This window comes from Sinocyclocheilus grahami, unplaced genomic scaffold (assembly GCF_001515645.1).
Source record: "Sinocyclocheilus grahami isolate Dianchi unplaced genomic scaffold, SAMN03320097.WGS_v1.1 scaffold270.1, whole genome shotgun sequence".
In the NCBI taxonomy this organism is placed as follows: domain Eukaryota; kingdom Metazoa; phylum Chordata; class Actinopteri; order Cypriniformes; family Cyprinidae; genus Sinocyclocheilus; species Sinocyclocheilus grahami.
The window spans coordinates 837,327-846,100 of record NW_015505449.1 but is presented as its reverse complement, the minus strand read 5'-3'; the positions used below and the strand labels follow the sequence as shown (position 1 = coordinate 846,100).

Here is an 8,774-nt window from a genome sequence, read left to right as displayed (position 1 = left end):
CACAAACACACACACACACACACACACACACACAAACAAACACACACACACACATCATTTTTTACTAATGCAGGGCAAAAGTTCTCATTTTTGTTTTGTTTAATTTAGTTTAGTAAACTAAAACTAAAATAAAAATGATAAAAATGTATAAAAACTATATACTAAAAAATACAAATGACTTTATTGAAAAATAAAAATGAATCAAAGTTATAAAATACGTAAAAAGCTTAAAATTAAGAAACATTACAAAGACAAATTAATAAAAATGAAGCTAAAATTAAAATAAAATAGCTACTTCAAAATATTAGTAAAACTATAATAGTATATCAGTCTTACTAAAATAGCACTGCCGTGTAATGCCAACTGGAAAATAAATTAATATTAGCCTAATAAAGTCATTCCCACCGCACGCCACTGATTGAGCCATATATGACCGCCACATGAAAATGAGCTGCATCCTAATAATGACCCAACTGTAGGCTTACAGATCTTTAGGGGTCCTGCATGTCCTCCGGGAACTGGGGGAGGAGGTGGTTCAGGTGTCACGTGACTGCAACCCATCCGTGCCGACCCTTTGTTGTTGGGATTTTGGGCAAGAAGGAGAATCGCGATATTGCCCCGCCACGAGAGGATAGCAAAGAGAACTGAGGACGCACGATTTCTAAAGGACGGAAAACAGTCGATACACGTCGCCTTTTGCCTCACAACTAGCAACACAGACGCGCGAGAGATGCACACAAAGACAGCGCGAGAGGTGTCCGCGAGCTGTTATTGAGACGCGCGCAAGAGCTCAACAGCGAAACCCAGAAGAGTTGTTTAGCCTCAGGAACTTAATTTTTATTTTGAATTGGTGATGCAACACCGTTTCGAAGTTTGTTTAGCGCACCAAAAAAAATAAAAAATATATATATATGCAATTTCATACATGTACAGTACAGTAGGTCTGTACAGTAGTTGACAATATTGCGAACCTTGAGAAAAGTGCATTTAATTGTCATGTTAGTCTTTGCATTCTATGATTTCTGTATTGATGATGTTCCTGGAATTTGATCCTGGATCTCAGTTAATCAATATTTATGCTTGCATCTCTGCTTTCATTTCTTGTCAGCAAATGATAAATTAGAATGCAATTATTTCGCCCTCCCGTTATAGATAAATATCAATTTGCTTACCTGATTTAGAAGAGTTGTTTAGCCTCAGGAACTTAATTTGTATATTGAATTGGTGATGCAACACCGTTTCGAAGTTTGTTTAGCACACAGAAACAGCTCCGGGCGGATGACGTATGAGTTCAGCGCTGCGCATGCGCCACTCAGAAGTGACAAACGCGGAAGCGCAGGGGAAGTACAACAGTAGTCACTTATTAGAAGTACAAAACGAGGATTTGCAAAGAAGAATGTCGGAGGATTCCGATATATGCCAAGATGAGACTGGTTTTCCTTTGCTAAAGTAAGGAAACTTTGCTTCCTTTGCTCCTGTTAACAAACGTTGGTTTTCACGAGACTCACTGGTGCATACGCAGCGCTGAACTCATACGTCATCCGCCCGGAGCTGTTTCTGTGTGGGACTGTTGGCGCAAGCTAGATTAAAGTGATTATTACGTTTTGAATATGGATATTTTTCTTACAAAAACACATCGATTCGCTACAGGAGGCCTTTAATCACCCCCCGGAGCCGTGTGAGACAATTTGTTTTTATGGATGGATGCTTTTTATTTAACTTCTTTTGGACTGATGCATGCAACACCCGCTGAGTGGCATGAAACAGCTTGAAAGATCAAAGACAATTTTTTATATAACTCCGACTGGATTCGTCTGAAAGAAGAAAGTCATATACACCTAGGATGACTTGAGGGTGAGTAATTTATGGGCTAATTTTCATTTTTGGGTGAACTAGACCTTTAAGCCGAACTTGAATAGCCAGTTAAAATTGTGGATCAGAAGGAACTAGTTGTTAAAGCGTAATTTTGTGAATCATATGCGATCTAAAATTGTAGAAGGGTATTATGTAAAAACGATTTTAAGACTTTTCTAAGAATTTTATTTATAGTTTTGTAAGAAGAGTGTTGGCAAATGAGGTATGATCAGTCTTAAATATATATAAAAAAAATTAAAAAATTTAAAAAATATATATATATTTATTAATATACGTATAGGCCTATATTTTTTTTAACAGTCTCTTATGCTAAGGCATTTATGCATTTATTTGATCAAAATTACAGTAAAAACAGTATAGTATTGTGAAATATTATTATAATTTAAAATAACTATTTTCTATTTGATATATATTAAAATGTAATTTATTCCTTTGATGCAAAGCTGAATTTTCATCATCATTACTCCAGTCTGCAGCGTCACAAGATTCTTCAGAAATCATTCTAATATGCTGATTTGCTGCTCAAGAAACATTTCTTATTATTATCTTATTATTATTTCTTCTTATTCTGTTGAAAACAGTTGTGCTGCTTCATATTTTTGTGAAAACCATCATACATTTTTTTTTAAGAAATCTTTTTAGTAACATAAATATCTTTACTGTCATTTTAGATCAATTTAATGTATCCTTGCTAAATAAAAGTAATAATTATATTAAATATGTATAATATATTAATATATACAGTGGGTACGGAAAGTATTCAGACCCCCTTACATTTTTCACTCTTTGTTATATTGCAGCCATTTGCTAAAATCATTTAAGTTAATTTTTTTCCTCATTAATGAGGAAAAAAATGAACTTAAATGATTTTAGCAAATGGCTGCAATATAACAAAGAGTGAAGAATTTAAGGGGGTCTGAATACTTTCCGTACCCACTGTATGTATGCCATCTATAATTGCATGTAAAGCTATATTTTGACCCAACTGTTTCCACATGCTGTGCTTTTATGCTGTATTCGCAGCGCTGGACTCCACAAGAATCCCTGCTGAAAAGTCATGCTTGAATTTCCATACTGGTTCGTGCTGGTTTATGTTGCCGGTCTAGCAGTGTCATTAAAGTTGCATTTGCATAACATGGCAAGAGCAGCACAGCTCCTTTAGACTCATGTTTACATGATACTTGCATTGAACTTCTTTCAAAAATGTCTTTGATGTGTGAAATGTTATGAGCCGTTGAAGAAGGAGAAAAGTAACTGGCATGTGATGCAGTTAAACGTCCTTTAAATTGGAATGAGGACCCAAAGTCAAGCTATAACGTCACAGCTTCCTCCTTTTTAATAAGAGACACTTTGCAGGGTCTGTTGACCCATTGAGGAGATGAGTATCGACTGGTCTTGAGCGGATGAGCTGTTTGGCTACAGGCAATGGACTGATGTCCTTATCTTTCAAACGGCATTGATTTCCGTCGCTGCTCTGATTCTCTTTGCACACTGTGAGATCTGCCCCACACACATTGTGCTTTGTGTTTGTTTGGAGATGTGCAGTTGGAAATGGGTCAGCTCAGATGAGGGACGTTTAAGGAACATCCTATGAAGGAACTAGGAGTTGAATAAGGTTTGTTTCGAAGGTTAGGCCTTATTGGATTGGGTATTTGTCATTTTGCACATCTCAGTGAGTTCTGAGAAACTTGTTTTGTAAATATTAAACAGACTTGCGTGAATGTAATTGTAAAATTAATACTATAGCATAGTTTTACATTGAAAACTTGAACTGAACTAAAATAACAGCCATTCTTAGAACATTTTTTACAACAACTTTATATATTGCTCAACCTGCTATGGAACATAAAGGGATAGTTCACCCAAACATGACTCTTATGTCATACTGGTAAAAAAAATGTATAGCCTGAATGCACTGTAAGTCGCTTTGGATAAAAGCATCTGCTAAATGCATAAATTATTATTCAATTATTATTATTATGTTTTTCGGATCTTGTACTACTGTAATACTATAATACTTTTTGTTGTTCTTCTTCTAAACATGGTACCATGGTGTTTTGGACATATACCATGGCAAATATAATGTAAATGAATATAATTGTATATATATATAAAAAAAAATTAATATATATAATTTCTTACCATGGTATATATCAAAGTACCATGATATTGCCATTTGATACCATCTCTCAGATGTCACATTGTACTTCCTTCCTTGTGTTTATGAAGGATGTCCTGTATCATATTTATTGTTTAATGCGTCTTTATGTGTCTTTATGCATGCTGATGTTGATACCATGTGTCAAAGAGTGCAAGACAAGATGTTTTGTTTCTGTCAGGCAGGGGCCTCATAAAAGGGAACATAAGTGAGATATGCATTACAGTTGGTTAATGTGAGAACATCCTGGTATAGTTTAGTTTCTCATCATGTAGAATATTTTTTAAAAATTCCATAACACGTGAAAGTTTTGTTTTTTGTTTTCAAAATGTTCCCCCCCCTCCTGAACTGAACTTTACAATTTTATTCCGGTCTATATTCTGAAGAGATTTGTTCATGTATAATTTATTTAATTTATAGAACATTTTATACCTAAAAAGGTGGGGAAAAAAGAATTTTCTTCTGGCTGTTGAAAGTATTTTTTATGATAAAAAAGAGATATCCAAAATATATCAAGATACAAGATATCCTCTGTAAAAACCTGCATCTCTAATGCCACTAAAAAGTAACAAGACTTTTGAAGCTGGCTTTATCCAGTGTTTAGATTTCTGTTCTGGAAAAGTATGCAAATGAGTGCATATTTATTTAGAAAATACCTAATTTGCATATTTAATCATAACATTACAGAAGACTTGTAATACAAAACATTTGTCTTAATGTACTGTTATTAATCAAGTGTGTGTGTGTGTGTGTGTGTGTGTGTGTGTGTGTATATTAATCATATTCACCTGTGGTTTCTTGCCTTAAGAACATTTTATTCCTCATTGCTTTTAAAACTTGTATTACTGTACAGGCATTACTGTACTCAGGCTGTGAAATCCAGGTCACTTTGACAGTGTACTTATTATCAGTCGGTCTATTCCCACAGGTGCCAGACCCAACACATCATTTATAACAGCACTTTAACACCTCCACAGATTAACCTCTCATCTCATTTAAACAGCCTTATTAATTAACTTCTCAAGCTGCTCCTCCAAACTTCTCTTGTCTGAAGTCTGTGCATTGGTTTGATTGGAACACTTCATTTCTACAAAACCACTTGGCCAGGTTTCTGTGGCCGCAGCATTCGAGCAGTTTTCTAAATGCACGCGCGGCTCGGCCGAATGCCAGGAAGCGTCTGTAGTGGCTTTAAGTGTCTGCTTCTCATTAACGGGCTGTCCTGTGCCTCGTCTCATCTGCCTGCATTTACACCAGGGTTACGGCTGCCCGCTGCCCTGCATTTGCATGGACAATGACCTGCTTTGGAGTGCTTTCTTCTTAATTTATATGAAATCTTCAGTCATATCCTGGGGATAACAGCAAGAATTGTTATTATAGGCTACCTAGCTTGCTTTGTTTTCATAGAGCTATTTAAACACTCAGAATTAAGAAAAATGAAAACATTTTGAAATTCATTCAAAGTGTAATATTACCAACAATATAATACAAGCCAGTTAACCCATTCATTGACTATAATACATAATTTTGTTTTCCAAATTCTGAATATATATATATATATATTATTATTTTTTCTTTCTCAAAAGGGTTAGTAGAATTCTCTTTTGCTCACCAAGGCTGTATTTGATCTATTTTAAATTGTAATAATATTTCACATTATTACAGTATATTTAATCAAATGTACCGTAATATTGTGAAATATAATTACAATTTAAAATAGTTGTTTTCTATTTGAATATATTTTAAAATGTAATTTATTCCTGTGATTCAAAGCTGAATTTTCAGCATCATTACTCCAGTCTTCAGTGTCACATGATCCTTCAGAAATCATTCTAATATGCTGATTTGCTGCTCAAGAAACATTTCTTAGTATTATCAATGCTACATTTATTGCAGGATTCCTTTATAAATAAGACATTCAAATGATTAGCATTTATTTGAAACCGAAATCTTTTGTCATTATTGTCATATTTAATCAATTTAATGCATCCTTTCTGAATAAAAGTATTCATTTCTTTAGAATGGAAGGGTATAAAACCTGTTCATAATACCATAGTACTTTATTGTGTATCATCATGGAACTATTTTAATATATTCATATACAACTGTATTTATACGGAACTGTAAGTTACTATAAATAGTACCATGTTATCATATGGGCTGTGATTGTCCAGGGTTTCCCAGGTATATTTGGGTTTTTAAATATATATTTTGTGGTAATATGTCATTCCAAACCTGTGTGTCTTTTTTCTGTTGAGCACAAATGAAGGTATTTTGACATTTTTTATAAATGGGGTCCAAAACATCACTGGAAGGCAAAACACAGAGGCATTTTTCAAAAATATCTTTATGTTCCACAGAAGAAAGAAAGTCATGTAGGTTTGAAACAACATGAGGGTAAATAAATAATGACAGACGCATTCTTGGGTGAACAATTTTTTGTCCCAGCTCAGTCCCAGCTGTGTGTCAGATGGAGCATCTGGCCTTGCTTAATTTCTGTTAATAGGCTTCATACACAGCTAGTGGTCTGAAATATGAATGACATTTGATTGTTAACAGCTGTTGGACACATGCTCTCTCCTGGGCAGCAGTCTGATTTCAGATCAGTATGTTTCACAGCTTTGATATTGGGTGCATGAAGCTGATCCTGGACTAGAGTTTAAACTTTAAATTAACTTCCTGGTTCCAGATATAGAAGGTTGGTTAATGGTATATGGGGGAACATTCACATGGACCCTCATTAACACAACATAAGCACATTTAGACTCATTAAACAGACATTTGTCGGCCACCTGAACTTGTAGTATTTTGAAGGGGCATCAGTGGCAGTTTAACATGCAATTTTGATGAAAAAAGTAAGAATTGTGCAATATTAACTCAGGTGTGCAATTAAAAATCAGAATTACCCATTACATTTTTTTTATTCTGTGGCGTAAAAGGGCTTCCATGCATTTTGCTTCATGAGAAAGGTAAAAAAAAAAAAACAAGCATGTAAGTAAAAATGGTTTCATTCCTTGCAATATGATCAAGTTTGTCAATGTTTTGTCTTATTGTCAGATCTGTCAGAGAAGAAGAGTGACCTGCGTGTGTGTGACGCCACCACGTGCCGTTACAATGGCATCTGCCAAAACAACGGTGGTGACATCAAATGCGTATGCCAGTTTGAGGTACACATTTTACTTTGTAACGCTGTTCATTGTTTTTATGAAACAAAACCTTTCGAAAATTTGCTGAAACTACGCTCTCTCAGGCCATCCGAGATGTAGATGAGTTTGTTTCTTCATCAGAACAGATTTGGAGAAATGTAGCATTACATCTCTTATTGACCAATGGATGCTCTGCAGTGAATGGGTGCCGTCAGAATGAGAGTCCAAACAGCTGAGAAAAACATCACAATAATCCACACCACTCCAGTCCATCAGTTAACATATTGTGAAGTGAAAAGCTGCATGCTTGAAAGAAAGAAATTGATCAATTTGATGTTTTTAGCTTCAAACCATTGCTTCTTGCTAAAATACGAGTCCTCTATCCATAATATAGTTTTTACCAGTGAAAAAGTTGTCTTATCTGAATCAGGAGAGAAATATGCACAGAATACAAGCACCATTTATAAGTAAAAACAGTCCGAAACAAATTTGCTGGTGGATTATGTTGTGAGCGGAAAACAGAGGATGGATTTTTTTTTTCCTACTGATTATGCACTTTTATTTTCACCAGATGTGATGTTTTAAAGTTAAAAACAAATTAATGATGGATTTGTTTCTTACAAACATGCAGCTTTTCACTTCACAAGACATTAATTGATGGACTGGAGTGGTGTGGATTATTGTGATGTTTTTATCAGCTGTTTGGACTCTCATTCTGACGGCACCCATTCACTGCAGAGGATCCATTGGTGAGCAAGTGATGTAATGCTAGATTTCTCCAACTCTGATGAAGAAACAAACTCACCTACATCTTGGATGGCCTGCGGATGAGTACATTCTCAGCAAATGTTCATTTTTAGGTGAACTATTCCTTTAGTTCACAGCATATCATGAACTTATTGTTGGTTTGATGGCTTCTGTCCACTCTTGATCCGCTAAGAAAAAATCTTGAACATGGTGAATTTTCTGTGATTGTGCTTCAGGAAATCACTCAAATTATAATACCGAATCAATGCTTTAGCATTTACCTGCATGAATTTTTCCCCTCGTTGATCAATGAGCCATCTCAAACATATTAATGTGAAAAATCAGAAGTGGCTGAACTCAATAGTGCATTCGAAACCACCAATTTTCTCGCTGTATCTGAGAAGCCTCTCACATGTATTGTGTTTGACGCAGTGCTCTAAGAACTACGTCCCTGTGTGTGGTACAAACGGAGATACCTATCAGAACGAGTGCTATCTGAAACAAGCAGCCTGTACCCAGCAGAGACCCATCTTTCTGGCCTCTGAGGGCTCCTGCTATCCTGGTGAGTCCAGACCATCTCCTTCACTTCCTGAAATGAAAACCTAACATCTTCTGCCTAAGTTCATGTTACACTGACTGTGCTCATTTTATTAGAAAAAGTCTTAAAGGGGTCATATGATGCTTTTTTAAAGATCATTATTTTGTGTATTTGGTGTAACAGAATATGTTGACATGCTTTAATGTTCAAAAAACACATTATTTTTCAAATACTGTATATTATTGTAGGTCCTCTATGCCCCGCCTCTCTCAAACGCTTCGTTTTCTACAAAGTCCCTCCTTCCGACAAGTGC

At 35.4% G+C, this 8,774-nt stretch overlaps 1 protein-coding gene across 1 annotated transcript in view; it reads left to right on the top strand.

Annotated features, from left to right (window-relative positions):
- Window positions 1-8,774, top strand: part of LOC107599723 (tomoregulin-1-like) — a 16,680-nt gene that overhangs the window by 1,426 nt on the left and 6,480 nt on the right. Inside the window, exons 2-3 of the mRNA XM_016291406.1 lie at window positions 7,088-7,197; window positions 8,356-8,485. Coding sequence (XP_016146892.1) covers window positions 7,088-7,197; window positions 8,356-8,485 — 240 coding nt within the window. The remainder of the gene's footprint in view (window positions 1-7,087; window positions 7,198-8,355; window positions 8,486-8,774) is intronic.